Raw genomic sequence first — 21,367 nt, 5'->3', positions numbered from 1 at the left:
TATAATCCCTTTCATTCTCCATCCTTTTGGTCAGAACATTTCATAGAGTACAATCTATTACAGAGAAACATTTATTATGAAACATACAGTTTTGTAAGCATACACAATTCGCAACTGGAAACTGAACTTGATAGTGAGTCACAATGAGTTTATCTTCCTGATAAAAAATTATATGAGATCTCTATATTTAGTCTGAGGCCAGTGGAATCCTACTATACCTCATTTGCTAGGGCTATATTTGTATTTAAGTGAGTCGAAACAGGGGAGTGGCAAGGGGTGTTACATAGCCTTATAGGCGATTAGGGTTTATAGCCAAATTATCTCCTGAATTACATTAGCTGAAATCAATGTATTCTACTGGATGAACAGACTGTTCCGTAAAACCTTGGCAGATAAAGCATTAATAAGTGTCAGAGCTGACTTGGTCAATCGAATGATTTGCTGACGCTTCTTTTTACCACAAGCCTGCACTTACAAGTCCAGTGCCAAAGGTTCAGTATATATAGCTGAAGACAGCAAATAGATGGTCTCTTTTTGAGCAGGGTTCTGACAAGCTGCCTTTCTCATTATTCCTCACTGGCAGCACTTTCAGGCAGGAAATTTAGAACATGGTGAAGCTGAAGCTGCCCAATCCTGGCCTGGAGGACAGGATACCTTCCCATGCTGAACTTGAGGTCCTTGAGAAAGAAGAGGCAGGCTCCAGACCAAAATGGGACAACAAGGCACAGTATATGCTGACATGTATAGGGTTTTGTGTGGGCTTAGGAAATGTCTGGAGGTTCCCGTATCTCTGTCAGAGCCATGGAGGAGGTATGTCTTTAATACATCTTAACTAACCTTGTGTATAAACCAGGTTTAATCTCTCTTTTGGTAAGCAAATAATGGAATATGTTTAGAACTGTTCAGGTCCTGTGTGAGCAGTGATGCTGTCTCTAGAAGACTGTATAACAGAGAAGGTAATTTCATAGGTCGTGATCACCCACTGAAGTCACGTTAGTGATGGAAGAAAAGGAAGGGTCTGTTTTTATTACAGGACACAGGATTGAACAAGTGAGACTTCCACTGTCATGTACATAGTTTATTTTCTCAATCTATACACAATGTTGCTTTATATACATGCATATATATATATATAATGTGTATTTAAAATATTCATAAACTACTTGGGACTATGATTCTGATCATGATACCAAATGATCTTTTTATAACATGTTTTTCATTGGGCTGGGACTGATCCATGTATCACCTGTAGAGTTGGTGTTTGTGTAATTTGTGCTATGATTAACAGCATGAATGAAGTTAACATTAAGAGTACTTGTTTGGCAGTTGGTGATATTAAGTAATTTTAAATTCAAGCATTATTATTTACTGTATCATTTGCTGGGACTCCTTAAATTTTAAGTAAGGACTGAATGATCATGTTAAAAAATTTGTTTTCTTTTGCTGTTTGTTTTGAAAGGTAATTTTGAGCTGAACCATTGCTTAAACATTATACAACAACATAAATTTTTCACTTTCTTACAGACTTTTTTATGTCATATCAGGTTGTTGTCCATGTTTCACTCTGGGATATGTGAAAAATTTATTGTTCCTTTGTAATGTTTGGTCTTGAAAGAAGAAATTTGGCTTAAGGAACAGTATTTCAAAGCAATATTCTTTTACATGTGCATGGTGAGATGTTTAAAAATAGGGACAAATGATGGCTCTGTGAGGAGTTGCTCACACAGACTCAGGGACATGGAACAACAGGTGGCTCCTTTGCAAGAAGAGATGCTTTTATCATTAAGATGTCTCTATCATGGGCTGATATTTAGAGTTTGCAGTGCAAACTGGAGGTCACTTGCAGCAGAGCCAGCCCTTGTAGCAAAAAAGTTACAGCACAATGAATGGCTTATGTCTGTGTCAGTCCTCTGGCAGTAATTATTTTTCTTTCTCATCATCCTGTAACTCATCTTTTCTCAGGAAGCACTGTCAGGAACACTGACAGTGGTTAATCCTGACTTCTTTTTTCCCCTGGGACTCTCTCACTCAAATTTTAGGCTGAATTTGAAAGGGAGTGCATAGCAAAGGAATTATAAGCTAATACACAGATATGTATCCTTCTGGCTGGACTTGCTAGCATCTGAAATATTCTTCACAGCACCAAATGCTGTGACTCATATCACTAAACACAAGTAATGGCTTCCCGTGGTGTCTTAGAAACGACTCCCTAATTTCATCCATCACATGTAAGGATGGAGAGCTATTGTGCAAGCCCTCCTCCTCCTCCTCCTTTGCTGTATGGTGCACCTCAGCCTCTCATGGTAGGTCTAAATCCAACTCTTGCCATCACTGTCCTCCTCCCATTTCTGTTCTCAAACTTCTCCCTTAAATCAGGAAAAGCATAAAAAGCATAAAAAGACTGTCTGGTTTTTGGATGGATGCCTTTGAAACTGAATATCTGATTACTTGTATTGTAAAAACAGATCTCAAAGTTCTTATTTCTGAAGATGATTTGAGACAATTTCTGCCTTATGAGATTTTCTGGCTCCTGCATCCCTAATTCCCATTCAGCCATGTTTGCAGCATACCAAGCACCCAACAGAGGCAGCACTGCAACATCTTGGATTGCAGCTGTCAGATTGCTGAAGGAAGCTCCATAAAACCACTCCAGAATAGGATGCTTGTGGTAGTCATTGTGTCTGACATCCTACCTCAGTTGTGCTTCCTCTCCTCTATCCAGTTTCACCTACATCCAGTTGGAAATGTGCATTTACTAGACATTTTGGGCAAGTTTTGTCTTAGTCTTTGCCCCTCAACATGGTGGCCAAGATGATTCATTCATCTTTGCATTTGGGTGGTCCACTCAGGGGCCACAGATGTGCCTCTATAACAGAGTAGGGTAAAACTGTAACATTATGCACCTTTTTCCAAATTATCCATTTTGGATAGAAAGCAAACATGAGTTCACTGAGGAAACTCCATTCTGCCCCAGCAGTTCAAGTGCCTTTACCCTGGATGGTGTTTGTCCTCATACTTTGTGTCTTCAAGATGTGTCTTCACTCAATCCTGGGTGCAGAGCGGCAGGAATTCCTGTTCCTGCTCTCCCCCTGGAAACCAGGATTATGTTCCTCCTGAAATTGTTCCTGGACTGATTATTTCAGAGTCCTAAAGCTCACATTAGATATGATGGTGGATTATGGTTGTGCATTAAGAGATTAAAAAAAAAAAACCAAAAACAAACAAAAACTACCCAGCTATTTGCTGTGCAGAAAATATCTGCATTGGGTGTGAAAAAGTCCTGTGAAAAAGATACATAGACTGTCTCCTGAAAATTGTTTCTAATTTCTAAGGATTGGCTTTGCTACCTTAACCTCTTTCTTTTTGAATATGCCTTATCTGGGTGAATGTTTGGATCATTTTGGATGGGTGAGGTCTGGTAGCAATGGTGTGGAGAGTATTTGAGCCAATATATACACACAGTAAAGCCAAGAACACTCCTGAATGAGGCTGGATGTCCACCTACTTTGTGAACTGGCACTTGTACATGTTGCATCCCTTATGAAACATAAATGGACTGCAGTAAAGTATAAGATTTACCCTTGTGTGGTACTTGGACTTCAAAAAAGGTGGATCTTTTCTTTCTAAATTGTCTGCAGTGAAGGTAGTTAGGAACACTGAGTTTATAAGTTATGCTTATTTTCAGATGTTGAACTTAAATCTGGAATTATTTAAGAGCTGCTTCTTCCTAAGCACAACACTGTGATAGTGTTTTCACACTAAGATACCCAAATATGCAAAAATAAGTTGCTGATTACATAGTTTGCTTACTTTTGTTGTCATAGATAATGAGTTTATATTTTTTAAATGGAATATTTACTCCAGTAAAATCTAGTAGAGCAAAGCACATTTTATTCTTTAATGTCTTAAAAGTTGTCAAATCCATCATTACCAAAGGCGAAATAAAGTTCCATATGCACACAATGTAAAAGGCGTGTTGTTTGCCTCAATGATTTCACCAGCTAAATGAGATTGAAATTTCCCTTCATTTGATAGCTCTCTGACATTGCTCATAGCTTTTGTTTAATCTTTATTGAGCAACATGTCATTTAATCAACTGTTAAACATTTTCATTTTATCCCTGATGACCATTATAAAAAAGATATTTAATGTTTAAACCATTGATTTAAATAAAAGTCTCTAACTCTACAGCTCGCATATGGAAACCTTGCCACTGCATGAGGGAGAAGTTTTTTATCTCTGTGCATGCCACACTGAAAGAAGGGACAGTAATGACATCAGCAATTCCTCACAGCAGCTGATAAAATAACATGTTGCTGCAGTTGAGGTCTAAGAATATGTTAGTATAGTAAAACATCTCCATCTGCCTTCCTTTGTGAGGAACTATGTGCAAGCAATAATGATTTTTTTTCAATATGACATAAGAAGACCTTTGATTAGAGACTACATAACAGCTATACAGATGTTCAAACCAAATATTATTTGTTTTGAAATACAGTCTTGAAATAGGATGAGAATCTAAAATCTCAGTTGTAAGGTTTCCAGACCAGAGTATCAACCATTGTGTACATCCCCACAGTATCTATTTTCAGATCATTGGTTCATTTGTTAGGATCACAGAATTGTGGCAGCTTAAAAAGTATTCACTTATTTTTTTGTGTCCCAGGTGAACCTGGAAGCATTCAAAAGGTGTGTGGGTGTGGCACCTGGGGACAGGGTGTAGTGGTGAATACTGTGGTTAGTGATTGGACTCCATGATCTTAGAGATCTTTTCCAACCATAATGGTTCTGTGATTCTGTGTAGCAGCTTTGCCAAGTCAAATTATTATTTTTTCATTATAGCTTCTTTCAGAAAGTTTAGGGAGAAATTGAGAGAAAGAGAAAATGAAGCAAAGATGGATTTCTGAACTGGCTGCTAGAATTGAACCCTAGAAACCAAAGAACCCAAGAGGGAGAAAAGAAGTGTCATGTAGAATAGAGAGATATAATTTTATTTGTCTTGAAAATATAACAATATTCCTACAGCTAAGTATTGGTAGTTTCAAATACATAAAATGTTATTCAAAATGCTGAGTCCTTTGTGGCGTGTGCCACACATCAGGATGAATGACTAATCCCTGAAAAGTGATTAGTGCACCAGAAAAAATATTTTTTATTGAAGCTGGTTGCCAAAGGTAGCTGTACAGACATGGTATTCTCAGACTTGTATAAAGCATGTCATTAGGCACCACACAAAAATCCTTCTTACCAAAAAATTATCAATTTTTAAAATCATCGTGGTTCATCTTGCTTCCATTAGAACCTAGTTACTACTGTTAAAATGTAGACTGACAAGCTGAAAATGTTTCAGAGAAAAGACAAGAAAAACTGAGATGTACTTTTTGTTAGTCAAAGACAGAAGGACTCATTATGATTTGTTATTTGTCTGCTAAACTTCCAACTTTGCTGACTATTCCTCTCTTTCTTCTGTGTCAGTCTATCCCTTCAGGAAAAGGATTGGACACTGTCTCCAAGAAGAAGAGTATCTCATTTATTTTCTTCCTTCCTTCTCACATCTTGGCTACATCCCCTTCCCAGAAGACCATTTAGTCCTTGCAAGAACAGCTTTGCATTAGTGTGGAGCAGCTCTAGGAGCCTCAGGCTGGTGCTGTCTCACTTTGGAGAAAAGTGGCTATTTTGAAATGCCAGGAAAGAGTGAATCATGATGATCCACCCTAGTTTTGAGGAAAGTGAACTCCCCTAGCTGCGAATTCAAATTCAGCATTGTGGTCTCAGTTGAGATACTGTTACAAATGGTGTCAGTGCTAAAGGAGGCAATTCCTGATTTATGTCTTTCTGACTGTGTATTTTCACATCACAAACCTGTGAAACATATAGGGCTTATCCCAATTTTTGAGGACCTAGGATCTCTTCCAAAACACGGTTCTTTCCTCTGTTTCCCACCACTCCAGGGACTTCTACAAATTTACTGACTGCAGGAGCTACTGCTGTCAGATCTAACAGGGCAGCCCTCTCTCCCTGCTTTGTTGACTGGCAGCTGAAAGGCATCTAAGGCAGAAATGGCAATGGGCTCTTCATCCACCTGTGCCTGGCATCACTGCTGACAGTGCAAAGGTTTTGCCCATGTTGGCAGAGGTTCTGAGACTCATTGAAACTGTGTCAGACTCAGTCAATGTGAGGAAATGACCGTCTGTCCTTTCAGTTTCTAAAGGCTTGTCCCATTTTGTCTTTATGGACCTGCTTAGCTGTGCTGGAACATGCAGTGATGCGCACCTAAAGGCCCCTAATAATCTGATTAGACATGCAGTGCATGCAAATCTGGCTTCAAATAGTTTGTTCTCTGCTGACTCTCCACCCTCTGCATGAATAACACTTCTCATAACTGTTTTACTTTTGCTTTCATAGTAAACAAGATTTTTGCAGTGTACACAATGAGGGCACCCTCTGTTACATTCCATCCCTTTACATGGAAGCCTCATGGCTTTCTTTCCTGCTGGGAGGGGACCAATCCTTCCCCTCCTGATGGGAGGGTCAGGGGGACAACCTCCACACACAGAACCTCTGGCCTTTCAGAGTTACTTGCCAGTGCATGGAAGTGCAAGCAGCCATAAGTATGACCTGTGCTCTAACCCTGTAACAGCCTGACAGAGTTTCCCTCATGTCACACTCTGACCAGGAGCTCTCATGAGGGTAAGATCAGAGAAGGACACAATCATTGTGTTTATACCAGCAGCTTTAAATTCCAGAGTATTCTCTCTGTTTCAAGCCCAAGACATCTCATAAGAGTCTGAGACCTGACCCTGCAGTTTGTATGGATGCTTCATCTGGATCTTTTCTTGTTGCCTGCTCTCTTGGATGCCATATGGGTCTCTGCTATACTACACTATCAATTCTCTCTGGCAAAGCCTTTCTTGACCAATGGTAGCAGTTAAGTCCAGAAGATGTATCTGCACAGCTACCTGATCCAAACACTCCCCATTTTCACTGAGGATAAGTCTGTGTTACCCTTTGAAACCCAGCTTGCAGTGATTTGAGATCATGCCTTGAGACTTAAGCATGTACTGGAAGTTCAGCCAAAGTGCTCCTAATGGAGACTCATCATTTTTTTTTGTCAGGTCACAGTAAGATCACTTGAAGACTTGATTAGAAATTATCTCCCTGGTCAAAGATCTTATTGAATAAGGAAATGTACAACCTTTATAATCTTTTCAAGCTATGACCAATTGTTCCTTATCATACCTGTGGAAGAAAAATCTTTCTTTATAGCTACCATCTCTGTTGGCAGAAGTGAGGGGAAGATCAGACTGCTTTCTCTGCAGCTTTAGAAAGCATTTAAAGGTAGTCTGAACCTTTTGCTTTCAGGGGACAGCAGGCAGACTGATGTTCTGATTTAGGCTCCATTTTTTTTCACTGATCTTAAGTGCACAGTTCACCTCCACTCACACAGTTCTAGCAGTCTGGGCAGACATGACTTTCCCTCCAAGACAGGGAGATTCAGCAGCAGCACAGTCCCAACACCACAGCTCTCTCTGTCAACAGCGCAGTGTGTAAAATGTGCTGTAGGAGTCTCAGAGCTGAACCACCTTCTAGAGTGGACATGGCAGGAGTGTTCTATCAGCCTCAGGAGATTTCCTCCAGATGCTTACAGAGGTCCCCTCATTAAGGTGCTGAAGAAGAAGTCTTCAAGCATATCTATGGCAGAGCAGTCAGATAAAGGGGTCCCATGACTGTCCTTCCACAAACACAAAAAGAAGAAAGGAAAAAAATTAAAAAGGTGTGCTGTGTACTCACAATTCTCCAGCTTTCTTGATAGCTTGGAATCCCCAGGAAGTAAATTTCAGTTTCCGGAATGGTTTTCATTCTTCAGATTTCCTCTTTCACTCACCATCTGATTTTCATTGCACACATGAGGAAAAGGTCAGTAAATACACATACCTGAACCCTTAACATTCTGGTCTGCATTCTTTTCATTGCCTTCAGATTACTTGCTTCTATTTAGATGAGGAAGTTAAGGCCAATTTGTAATGACAGATAACCATAATTCTAATGGGTAGCAATATTCAAGCATTTGACTCTGCACTTTCACAGTCCAGTGTGGTGTTCTATGCTACTTCCCATATCCAAGGTACACCTTGTTCAGGAAAAAATTAATTAAGAATACTTGTCCTGTACTAACCAACTTTATTGTAATTAACAGGGTTTGAACCCTGTACTTCAAATGTCTTCTAATCACACACGAAAGTTGTTGAACACAGATTCTAAGAATTTATTGCTGTTTAATATTTAGAGGTCCATTGCTTAGTTCATTCAACTTTTTAATATACTTGGCGTGAGTCACAGCTATAAAACCATAATCTTTTGCAGAAAAATAAAAGAGGGGAAAGTCATTCCAGGAGGGTAGCTACCTTTCCTCCACTTGCAATACAAAGATGGCTCTTTCAAATTTTAACCTTGAGAGTGTATAATTTCTGTTTATGTGTGTCACTTGAGAAGAAGAAGAAGAAGAAGAATTCCAACCTGAAACTACATATGTAATTGAGTGCCCTGCCTGGGCAATCAGGAAAAGCATTGCTCAGAAAATAGGGAAGATTTCCACAGAGATGTTTTTTTTCCACAGTGATAAGCAGAGGTTATTTATCATGTCAGCATCTCACGAATCTAATGTTTTTGTTTTGTTTTAGTACTTCACTGATCAGAATCATTATTTTTCTTATCCATTCCAGGAGCCTTCATGATCCCTTTCCTGATTTTGCTAGTCCTGGAGGGTATCCCTCTGCTTCATCTTGAATTTGCTATTGGTCAAAGGCTGAGGAAAGGCAGTGTGGGTGTATGGAGCTCTATCCACCCTACCCTGAAAGGGGTTGGTAAGTCAAAAAGCTGCCTGAGAAAGCACTCTGAACTAATGATCTAAAAAACAAATCTTCCAGGTTTTATTCTAGTGTGCCATAAGAGATTTCAGGTTCTATTAGTTTTCCTCTCTTCCTAATTCTCCTTTGATAGGTCAAACTAATCATGATAAAGCACAATGACAATTTTGTGTTCACATTCCGAAGTACCATGGGCCTGTTGAAACCTTTCTCTAATCTGAGACCAATTTCAGGCCTCAGAGATACTTTTTGTATTATCCATTCTGGCTTTTTTTACCATTAGGATGAATCTTTAGGAGTGCCAAAAATTGTTCAGCAACTGTTCTGTGGATAAATATAAGTTGAATCTTTATCTGGTAGACCTCAGTTCCACCTAATTTTACTTTTTTGTATCTGGGAATTACCATTCTACAAAAAAGCTGCAGAAACAGTATTTTGTAGAAAATACTTCTTCACCTCTATACCAAACATCCGAGTGTTCAAATGGCCCATTTGGAAATGTAGCAAAAGCAGCACTATGCACACAACATAAAATCTCCACAGCTGCCTCATTGCACGGGAAGCACAGGAGGTGCCTCTGAACATCAGGAAGCATGGTGAGGGTGAGCAGGTGCTGGCACAGCCTGCCCAGGGAGGCTGTGGGGTCTCCAGCCTCAGAGATACTCAACATCTGCTTGGACATGGTCCTGGGCAACCAGCTTTGGGTGGCTGGGCTCGAGCAGGGGCTTGGACCAGGTGACCTCCAGAGATGCCTTCCAACCTCAACCACTTGAAAGGAAAGAAACAGGACTGCTTTGGCATCCACTGCATTTGTAAATCAGTTACAAAAGATAATTGTTCATTGCATCTGGAATTTTTCAAGATTCTTTAGAACCTAAGAGCTCTCAGGAGCTAATGATTAGCATTTACTGTCTGCCAGAGAAGTCATCAGAGGTTGATTACTTGGGAACAGGCAGAGGAGGACAGATACCAGTGTGAATTCTGTACCTGGTCACAGCCTGTGCCTCCTGGCAGCCATCCAACACCACCTCTGCTGACCTTTGCAGGGACATTGTGGAAGATGGAGATATTTCAGTCTCATTTAATCAAAATCCCAAGTCAGCTGAGCTTCACATGTGTCCAGCATCCCAAACTGCCTGGATATCAGCTGGCAGGGCAGCAGTGAACCAGACTGTGTGGTGTCTGTAGAGAGTCTTCTCATAAAGCTGGCTCCTAAGCGGGCATCACCTTCGGTCTCAGAGAGGTTTTAGGATGTAACTCTACGTAGGACTCACCTGTCCAACCTTTAGGCAACAAATTCACAGTAATAAATCTACATCCAAGATGTACCAGGGGAGGAAGGAAAGGTTGAGTTTGATGCCATGTACTTGGATATATCTTGAAGACAGGAGTGTTGCAATTACACAGTGTTCTGATTTTTTTTTTTCAGGCATAGCATCAATGTTTGTATCTTTCCTGGTGGGCTTATATTATAATACTATTATTGCCTGTGTGATGTGGTATTTCTTCAACTCCTTCCAAGAGCCCCTGCCTTGGAACAGCTGTCCTCTCAATGAGAACAGAACAGGTATGTTTTATAAAATATTGTATTTTGTTTCACAGCACAGATTTCTAACAGTTACCCTAGACAAGTCTTTCTGGGAAATAGCAGTAAGGCATGGCAGTCCTGTCAGGCACATTGCACTATTTGATACCTGTGTCTTGTACAAATTCACATTAAATAAAATGTGGTCAGCACTTCATCTTTGAGACAAATTTTGGTTTTTTATATGAAACTTCATGGTAGATTTTGACAGATGTGTTCATATACAGAGTATTCACTAAGTGCAGATCTAGTATAAACATTAACGCAGGCAACGTGTTTCACCTGTCTCTTCACCAGCAACCCTCCATTAGCACATTGAAAAGGAAAAAAAATGCATAATCCATTTTAAACACCTGTATCTCCCAATATGACAAGTCTACAGCTCCTTGGAGACCGCTTGGTAACAGCAGATTTGTTTTCCACAGTCAGCCTTGCATGACACTGTACGAAACAGGTTTTTCTGCTGGGTCTGTGAACAGCTGCTCCTCTCCTCCCAGAAAAAGTAGAATATTGCACAGGACAGTACAGTGCAGGGAGCTGAGGATTCAGCTTGAGCTGACAAGACCTTGAACATTGTCCCACAAAACTGAAGACAAAATATTGCTGAGGGAGTTGTGGGAGGGGAAGGTGTGGGAGGGGAAGAGCCACTGTATTAAAATACCTGTTAAACGGCTGTCATTTAAATCTCTCATTTTGCCACGGAACTAGCCTCCAAAAACCTGAAAATTTGCCAAGAACAGATCAATTGGCATTAAGTGGAACAATTTAAAACTCTGATGTTTATTATTTAGCTTCCTTTTTTTCCAGGTAAATAAAAGGCATACAGAATGACAACCATTTTGTGGTTACAGATTATGTGGAAGAGTGTGCCAAGAGCTCTCCTGTAGATTACTTCTGGTACAGAGAAACACTGAACATCTCCACTTCCATTGAGGATTCCGGCAGTATCCAGTGGTGGCTTTTGCTGTGTTTAACATGTGCATGGGGTGTGCTGTATGTGTGCACAATCAGAGGCATTGAAACAACAGGAAAGGTACTCACTCTGTCTTGGTGGGGCTTTTTATGAGATGAGATTAATCATGATACCTTATTTACATAGAATTAATAATGCTGTAGAAGCTGTCTGGTTTTTGAGTGAAAGCATGTCCAAAATTTTCTGCCATCATCAGGACTGCTTTTTGAAGAATGAAGGTGAATGAAATGGAATCTGACTTGATTTGATTTATGTGGAGATTTTTGTGACCAATTTTTTGTGAGTCATCCTTACAGGTCCTAGTAATACATTTTTAGGCATTATCACTTTAACACTAATAATAATCTTTAATGCAAGATGAAGGGAATCTCTTGTTATTAGACCTATTCTCTTCAAAACATAAAGATTTATTTGTGTTTGTGCAAGTCCTAAATGTTATCTCTACGAAAGAGTGATCAATGTTCTTTTGTGCAGCAAAGCCCTAAGGGTCCATCCTTGCATCAATCTGGTCTCAGGGTGTAGATTATTTTTGATGCTGATTTTGAATTATCTGAGTTGAATTTCAACAATGACAATTTCTTTTAAATAGACTACTAGTGCTAAAAAAATGCTTATTATCAAAATGTACCACAAATGCTATTTCGTTGAACATTTATTACTGTAGTATGCTAATTGTGACTCACTTGGAACTTGCCATTACTGTTAGTCTCCACACTTTATTTTCTTCACTTTTTTTTTTTTTTTTTTTAATTCAAGTGTTTTATTTGAGTGGTTTATTTACATTTCTTTGGGGTGCAGGCTGTGTATGTGACATCAACTCTCCCATACGTGGTGCTTACCATTTTCCTGATCCGTGGCTTGACGCTGAAAGGATCAACCAATGGAATTGTGTATCTCTTCACCCCTAATGTAAGTCACTGCTTGGGCCACTGCTCAGTGAAACACTGTGTAGTTCTCTCTGTAATTAACAAGTGATTGAAAATTAGTCCTCCCCACTGGTGCTTTTCTAACTATCCCTCAGACATCTGAAAAATCTTGATTGTCTGAGGTGAATCCTCTGCATGGGATATAACAAGTGTACATATACACAAATATTTTCTCCCTCTCTCCATAATTAATAAAAATCTGTTCTAACAGATTGAATGATCATCCCAGTGCAGTAGGGTTGTCATTTATTTGGCTTGATTTATTTTCCTGTATTCTACCTAATAACCAGCTTAAATTTAAAGCATAAAGTATGTATTTGGGAGTAGAACCCACCTAATTGCCATATGAACAAAAAACCTAAGAGAATGGCTTTATTATATAACATTATTTAAAAAGAGGGATCATTTTCCATAAGCAGACCTCTGAATGATCATTATTAATGCTAAGTAGTAAACACCTTCTCTGAAAACAGGCATGGCAGCTGTCAGCTATGCAAAGCATTTTTTTAATCAATTTTCAAAATACTTATATAAAAACCTAAGATAGGTTTTATTTTATTTAATAAAAAAGAAAGTTTGACAAAAATATTGACCTATTTGTTGAAATTCTTCAAGAACAGTGGGTTTTACATGGTTAATGTTCTTGTTTTAATTGTTCTAAATCTCTCATACTCAGTTTTAATAGCAATGTTGGATGTGCTTAAAGCTGTGTATCTGATGCTTCAGGTTACCGAGCTGGCAAACCCAGTGACGTGGCTGGATGCAGGAGCTCAGGTGTTTTACTCCTTCTCCCTGGCCTTTGGAGGCCTCATTTCATTCTCCAGTTACAACTCTGTTCAGTAAGTAGCCAGGCAAGACCCAAATTTTATGTGAATATTTCATTCTTTCAAAGGAAACATCTCTATTTTGCCCTACTATTGTGCTACTTGGGAGTGGGACAGCCTCCCCTCAGAAATGTTAGGTGCATCCCCTCTGACTGCTCCTAGCTCTCCCAAACCAAGATCTCAGGTCCCTGCTCTGGCTAATTTCCTAGAGAAAGATGTGGTGATGCAAGACAGAAGCAGGGGACTGGCAGCTGACCAGCTGAGGAGCAGGAGCTTCCTCTGTGGGAGTGCTCGGTGCATGGTGATGCCCTTGGTCTCAGAGCAGGTGGTAAAGCATATATTTCAAATCAGTCCACAGAGCACAGTTTAGAACTTTAGCTTTGAGATGAAGATATACATCTAATCTTGAAATTTAAATTCAATTCCTTTACATGTGTGCTATGGGGCCAGGGAGTGACAAATCCCATCACCCAGAGACTGACTCAGCCTGCAAACTATGATGCAGTGCTATATTCTACACCCTCCCTCATAAAATATCGGAGCAACCTCTTGGTGCCTGCCATCCCTTCAGCATTCTTGAAAGGAAAACTGTGTGGCATTGGCTAAACCTAATATTTTTGATAGACATCTCTGAATTCAGTTTGGATATGTGGTTTGGTCATGCATTCAGAAATCAGTGTTTCAGTTTTGGCTTGGGTTTAATTACACCACAGCAGCATTTCAGTCGCTGAGGAAGTTCCTTGCCACCACTCTTGAGTTCAGGTGTTTTTGAAAGGATCACCTGGAATTTTTGGTGCCTGCAAGTCTCAGTGTGAAGTGTCAAGCCCTACTTAAGGTCCAGGTCAGTGTCCCACAGCCATGGAGTCAGAACTGAGAGCACCCACCTTTCCAAAAGACACAAAGGAAAGGAGCAGCGTCCTCTGGGTTTTCCAACACACAGGGCAGTTTCATTCAGGCGATGTTCTTTCAAAGCTCAATGATTCATGACTTATGGAGGAAACTGAACAAAGTCATTAAACTCCCAAGGAATATAGGTAAAAAAATACCCATGCAAATTCCACAGTGTTACTCTGTGGTGTTGGGCCACCTGCAATCCAGCACCAGCTGAACCAGGTGGCAGTGACTCTGCCCCTGCATGGTTTGGGAGTACAAAAACATCAGAAAATACAATAAGGTTTCAATGCCATCAAGGATTCACTAACTCATAATGAGAAGGAGCTTGAGCATCTTACTTTCTCTAAAAGGAAGAAATGTTTTTCAAGCCTGTCTCTGAGAATCTTGTCTCATATTGCAAAAACTGACACAAGACTACAGCAAGGAATTTCCATTCAATGCCCTACAGCCAGCAGAATCCCATTTGCAATGCTATAAATGGGGAAATAACACAGTGTGGTAGGTCTTGGTTGGACAAGTTTGTCTCTTCTCTTGAACATGTTCATGACAATGTATGACAACATCAGGTTAATCTCAATACCCCTCTCTTGCCCAGGAGAAATAAGGTATCTACTGTTTTACAGCCTTCTCTTAAAACCTAATTTAATATTGATATTTTATCTTGTCCCTCAGATGAAAGTCTGTTTCTGGCTCTGCAAATTCTTTGTATTAGCACAGGCACACTGGCAAGAAGTGCATGAAGCAGAGGTGTTTCTACAAAGAGTTTTTCTGTCCCATCTTATCAGCATAAGGTTCATTGTTCTTCCAAAACTTGAGAACATTTTGAACCATCTTTTATTCAACAGTCAAAACTGTTCCCAAGTGCTCTTGGCTACTGCAATTTTACCATACTTCAGCGCTTCTGAAGAATGAACTTCTGCTCACTTTTCCTGTCTGAGTATTTGAATTCAAGCCCAAATCTCTCATCTTTCAGCACAATACACCAGCAGTGAAGGCACATGGCAATGTGTTTCTGCACGCATCCAAGACAAACTTGAAAAGGAGAGGAGTCTTTTGCCCCACATACTTTACTTCCCACAAGCCAAACATGAAAACACATCAGGAAATTATTCCTTGTGAACAGGGTTATTTGAGAGGGAAAAAAACCCAAAAGAAACCAAAACCACAGCTATTAAATTCCTCAAGGCACCAAGTTTTAATTTACTAAATCTAACAGCATTATTTGTGTGCTTTTAGAGGGTACACTGATGTACCTATGCATCCTAGGCTACTTTTTTCTAAGTCTTGGTAGCCAGTTCTACTGTTTATTTTGGGAATGTGATTGACATCCATTGTTTCTTCTCTTTGAATTGCAGCAACAACTGTGAGAGAGATGCTGTGATCGTTTCAGTGATCAATGGTTTCACATCGATCTACGCTGCAACCGTCATATATTCCATCATTGGATTCAGAGCCACAGCAAGATATGATGACTGTTTTGACAAGTGAGTTATTGGGAAAAAAAACCCCACAGAATATACAGATGTTTGTTTGGCTGAGGCAGCTCTGTTAGCCTGCTGATAATGGATTTATCATTTATGAATAATCGCAGCTCTTCACCCACGTGGCATCAGAACTACTCATTACTCATAAAAATATGGAATCTTGTGGAACAAATCCCATAGAAAGTGATAATTGTTTAAGTCACCTTATCACCTACATAAATGTTGCATTAGCAACTATATTTTACATTATTCTCCATGCTGACACACAACATGAATGTAATATTCCCTGGTTCCTGTGTTAGCTCCGTGTTTAGGTTTCCTCCTGGAGAGCTCAAAAGCTTAGCTCTCATTGGAGATGCCTCACTTTACCAGGGCAGTCAGACTCTGGCTTCCAGTCTAGTTTCTCCACATTCAGCTGTGAAACTACATGATTCACAGCTGCAGACAACTCAGACATGCCATGTTTAGTCTGCAATGCTAAGACACCTAACTCCTCTGCAGGTTCCTGGAGTGTCCATCCATCTAGAGTCATCCATGCCATGAAAGACAGTGTTATATTCACCTTGGAAGAAGGAGAATTGTGCGTGCACCTCTGCTGGACTTTTCAATGTCAAATCTGATCTTGCCATTGTACTCTTAACGACTTGTTTGATGATGTAAATGAATCTTGATGATGCTTAAAAATCAATAATTTCAAATTACTTATATTTCACTTTTTTCAGAAATATTCTTACTCTGATGAATGCATTTGATTTGCCAGAAGGTAACGTAACCCAAGATAACTTTGAACAAATGCAGCAGCTGTGCAACATGACCGATCCAGCAACTTTTGCAAGCCTCAAGTTTGAAACCTGTGACCTGGAAACTTTTCTGAATGATGTAAGTTTAATACCCTAACATATATTGGTACCTTAAATATAGAAATAGAATAAATAAATAAATAGAAATGTATAGAAACAATTTAATTGCCAAGTCTAATGACTACCAATGTAAATTTAAGTGCTGTGTGATGTTAATGAACCTTAATCTTCCCCAGGGAGCTGAAGGAACTGGCTTAGCCTTTATTGTCTTCACTGAAGCTATCACCAAAATGCCTGTCTCACCTTTGTGGTCCATTCTTTTCTTCATCATGCTCTTCTGCCTGGGTTTGTCATCTATGTTTGGAAATATGGAAGGTGTGCTTGTACCTTTACAAGATCTCAAGATTATACCCTCCAGAGTGCCTAAGGAACTTGTTACTGGTAAGTGCTTGTTTAGAGACAATTGGTCTCCCCACCCCCCCAGGAGAGCAGCTTGTCTGCTAAAAAAGCAGCCCACCCTGCTTCTACCTTCAGATCTGGAATGGTCTTAAAACTCCCAGATAACCTACTGAAGATTTTCTCATGTTCCCCAGTGGAGCAGCTCATGTGAGGCTCCTTCTGAGCCTGCAGACAGCTTTTAACCCTTAGGCTTGCCCATCAGCCTGCTCCTGGTGATCACTGTCTCTTCCTTTGGGAAACTGGAGGATCTGAGTCCTTCACCCAGGCAGGATTTCTCTCAGAGCAACATTATCCCACCAGAGGAGATAGGAGATAGGTCCAAAGAGGACCTGTTTTCTCTCTTCAGCTTTCTCCCTTTTTGTTTGCAACATCTGCCACCTGCATAATATTAGGAGAATTTTACCCAAATAGGAGCTGGCCTCCCCCAGAGTGCCATTAAAAAATAAAGTGGTGGCCTTCAGGCTGCAAGAGTCACTTTTCAAGCTTTATAGCTACCGGGGAAATACTTTTTTTCTCATTTTGCTTTTGCTTTCTTTGCTTAAGTGTGCTGTTGTTTTGGTTTTTTCCCACAGGTCTCATTTGTTTGGTGTGTTATTTGATAGCTTTCATTTTTGTGCTGAATTCTGGTAATTACTGGCTGACTCTATTTGATGGTTTTGCTGGCTCTATTCCCCTGCTGATAATTGCATTTTGTGAGATGTTTTCAGTCGTCTACATTTATGGAATAGACAGGTATGAAATACAGCTTAACCATTACTTGATATCAAGGTATAAAGGGATTATCCTTGTATAGATACAATCTTGCTGCATCTCTGTGCACAGAATTTCTGTTACAGAAATCAAGTAAATGATACAGCTGTAATTTAGGGTTGCTTCTACGTTTCAGGTTTCTTACAGAGTTCTCAGCAAAAAGAAATAATGCTTGTTAAGAATTTGTATATGAAAGATTTCCATTTCATTAATACGTTATAATAGATCATTATATTAATATTAATATTATTTTATTTATTCTAATTATATTATTTTTAATTATCATTATTAATTATACATATAATTCCCTTTAACAACCAGTTCAAATATCCCTAAGATATTGTAAGAATATATTAGGCATCAACAAGAGCTCTGGAGTGCAATAATGTGAATGAAAATAATTTATTTTTCTAATAGGCATCAGAATGTAGATATTTGCAACAGTTACAGAAGAGCCACTATAGCTCATTTGCCTTTCAAATATGGTGACATTTATAACTTTATGACTTTTCTTTAGGATAGTTGCATTAAACATTTAATTAGCAGAAGCAAAGTACAAGCACCTTGGCACTGAGCTGGAAGTTTAACACAGAGGTATATCCCAGGATTACAGGCAGTGTTTACAGGCAGTGCTAAATGATTCTGTCCAGCACAGGGATCTCCAGGCAGGCTGCAGATATTAGTTTACAGCAGCTTGCAAATCCAAAGCTCCTGAGATTTGTTCTTAGCTGATAAATCCAGGACTTTATCTGTTGTAGCAGTGAGTAATAATACTCTCAGCTTTCTAGAGATGTAATAAACCAAGTATCAACATCTTCATGTTTATAATTAATACATAAGAAATGTGAAACAAAGGACAGGAAATTCAATCACCCACAACTTTTGCTTGAACTTGTGCCAGATTCAGCTGCTGCTCCTGGCAATGGGGTGAATGCCCTTGTGGCCCATTTTCCCATACTTTTATACTACTTGAGGAAGCATGAATCAGGCAAATTAGATGGCATACCCTTGAAAAAGAAGGTTTATTTTAATTTGATAAGGACAGAAAGGTCTATGTTGTTTCCTTCCCTTTAAGATCTCAGAAATCCTTACAAAGTAAATTAAAATTATTCCCAGCAAACAAGCATGGGGTGATGATAAAATAAATTTACACAGTAATTGAGATTCAAGTGGATTCAGAGTGCTGTTCAGTGTGTTCATAGTTGAAGTTCATGACTGAATAGTCCCCTCAGGTTTATCCCCATAGGATACGCAGGAAATCCAGACAAAAGAACTAAAGCAGAAACTCCAAACTTCCAAACTAGCTGTTTTTTAAGAAGTGTGAGCACAAGGTGTTGCATTATATGGAGAGGCCATAAATTGGTTCAGGACTGATGCAGGCAGTACCACTGTCAATGCAGGGCTTGCTGCTTCTTCTTGTGGAAATATTTTTGGCCACTGACCACTGCATGTTCCTTGAATAATCCAAATAACGCAATTGCAGGTCTTTTTAAGAATGTGTAGTTACATATAGTTTCATTATTCAGCCCAAGAAAACTGGAAGATATCCAAATTAGGCAAACATTATATTATGATCTAATTATTAAATTACTTCTATTTGCTCTTTTTCTTTTTCAATATTGTGTCACTCTCTTAAATTTATGCAGTACTGAGATACTTATCAAAAAATTGTGAAGCAATACTGCAATATGTTCTGAGGGAAATCCATCTGCACTGACTCTTTCCTGTTGAAACTATTTCACATATGCCTCACAGACATCTTCAAGATAGTACATTTCCAAAAAATATTTTTCCAGACTTGCAATATGTGCCTTAATTTGAACTACTGAGATCTAACTCCTGATGTTGTTGATTCTAGTCTCAAACTGACATTAGCAAATTCCTAGGAACCACAGTTAGGGGTAGTTTGGACTTCCCTGTTTATGAGCAGGCATTCTTTGATCCTGGCCAGCCTTTAAGTTTAGACTTCCTGTTTTTGTTTCTAGGTTTAACAAGGATATTGAGTTCATGATTGGACACAAGCCAAACATTTTCTGGCAGGTTACCTGGAGACTCATCAGTCCTCTCATTATGTTAGTTATCTTTTTCTTTTATTTTGTGGTGAAAGTCAACCAAGAACTGCTCTACAGTGTTTGGGACCCTAACTATGTAAGTGTGCAAACCAAAATATTTATTTTTAATTAAGTATTCTTATTTAATGTAAGAGTCATTGTCAGTTATATTCATCTCCCATCTGAAACAGTTTTCTGGCAAACTTGCCACAAGACATGGAAATAGGACTGCCTTCTTTTCTCCTCCTTTGCAACCCCACTTCCCTCTTAATAATGTTTCAGCCCTCTCTCACCCTTTGAATTCAGCCTTCCCACAAAAAGGCTGGTTGGCCATAAGGCCCTGGTGGCCTGTCAGGTCCCCCATTCCCACATTCCTTTGTGCTAAGGAAGCGTTCCAGTCCCCCAGTCACCCTTCCTGGCTCCTACTGCTTTCACACCATTTTCCTTACATCATTTCTAAGCAAACACAAGCCCAAAACAGCTGAGGCTGGAAACCCTTGAGCTGAAAGCTGCTGTGGAATTGCCAGACTGTTGTGCCATTATGGCCAGCCAGTGTTCCGATTCAACATTTTTGATCTGTTGAATTATTGAATGTGTGCATGTTCCCAGGTATTTGCTCCTCATGACTTTCCACAACTCGGTTGTTTGCTCTTTCAGGAGGAGTTCCCCAAAACAGAGAAGGTTGAATATCCCCCCTGGGTGTACGCTGTCATTGTAATCCTTGCCGGAGTGCCCAGTTTGGCCATCCCTACCTTTGCCATCTACAAAGCCATCAGGAACCACTGTCAGAAAAAAAATGATCGTGCTGGCCTTATCACTACATCTGAGACTTCCATTAATGGAAACTTAAAGAATTCATCATAAAACCATTTTTTTTTTTCAAATGTGGAAGAATGCTCTGTCAGTGAGGAAAGTAAAAAACAATATATTTTTTTTTAAGAATCCAGAGTTAATTTCATTTTCATGAAAGGATAACCATGTATTGTTTCCAGGTAAACATTTCCTTAACAATGCAGTGCACTGTGAAGAGTTGATGAGCTGGCTCCTGGAAGCAAAACAGTGACATTTGCAAGTGATTGGGGCACCAGGCCATATCATGTGTCCTCTTTCTTTTTCTGAAGCCAGCTTATTTGAAACTGGCTTCTATCCCCTCTGCTTGGGGATGCACTGTGCATGAAACGCCATAAGTGACTCTTACATGTGTAATCATTCTGGCTGGGTGGTCACTATGAAGGGTAACTTAATGCTGTCCTCTCTTGCAAGTAAAATTGTTTTTACTTTACATGCCACTGTGTTGCACAAAGCCACTAATTTTATTTGTCTCGTAGAGAAGTTTAAAATATTTAATAAAAACATTTCTAAGTATGAGAATGACAGCTTGCTTCATTCAGAATTCTATATATTTTATAAATTGCCTATAACTTCCAAGTTCCTACCAGATAGTGCTGCTTCTGCTGATGACAGCAGAGGTAATCTTGCAATGGGGCAGCAGCAATTCAGGAAACAGCAAAATCTGCCTTCTGTGGCGCCCATGAGCAAGGGGTGCACCACTTGCCTGGGGGATCCGTGCTGATGGGAGATCCAAGGCACACAAAGATGCAAATCTTGCAAATCTCCTCTGTTGCCATCAAGGTAGGTGGCTCTGGTTCATGTACTCACACACACACATACACACTTACCTTACAGCAGTTTGAATTTTTTAACTTCCACGTGGAGCTCAGTGAGGAGTCCCATTCCTCATGTAGCCACCCAAA

The 21,367-nt window shown here is 39.6% G+C and overlaps 1 protein-coding gene across 1 annotated transcript; it reads left to right on the top strand.

Moving 5' to 3' along the window:
- Nucleotides 1-500: 500 nt before the first annotated feature.
- On the top strand, nt 501-20,984 carry SLC6A19 (solute carrier family 6 member 19). Its single transcript, XM_023921759.2, has 12 exons — nt 501-810; nt 8,724-8,864; nt 10,297-10,434; nt 11,304-11,485; nt 12,224-12,334; nt 13,078-13,190; nt 15,425-15,553; nt 16,276-16,432; nt 16,590-16,794; nt 17,385-17,544; nt 19,548-19,710; nt 20,271-20,984. The coding sequence occupies exons 1-12, from the start codon at nt 609-611 to the stop codon at nt 20,475-20,477; spliced, it is 1,908 nt and encodes a 635-aa protein (XP_023777527.1). The 5' UTR covers nt 501-608; the 3' UTR covers nt 20,478-20,984.
- The last annotated feature ends 383 nt before the right edge of the window (nt 20,985-21,367 follow it).

Source organism: Cyanistes caeruleus, chromosome 1, assembly GCF_971803275.1.
Source record: "Cyanistes caeruleus chromosome 1, bCyaCae1.hap1.1, whole genome shotgun sequence".
Taxonomy (NCBI): Eukaryota; Metazoa; Chordata; class Aves; order Passeriformes; family Paridae; genus Cyanistes; species Cyanistes caeruleus.
This window is presented reverse-complemented; position numbering and strand designations above follow the sequence as displayed.

What these genes read in the sequence shown, in the direction of transcription:
- SLC6A19 (XM_023921759.2), top strand. Translation starts at nt 609, where the DNA reads ATGGTGAAGCTGAAGCTGCCCAATCCTGGCCTGGAGGACAGGATACCT. An exon ending in GCCTAAGGAACTTGTTACTG is followed by an intron (nt 16,795 to 17,384) that starts GTAAGTGCTTGT and finishes TTTTTCCCACAG; the next exon opens with GTCTCATTTGTTTGGTGTGT. An exon ending in GTGTTTGGGACCCTAACTAT is followed by an intron (nt 19,711 to 20,270) that starts GTAAGTGTGCAA and finishes TTGCTCTTTCAG; the next exon opens with GAGGAGTTCCCCAAAACAGA.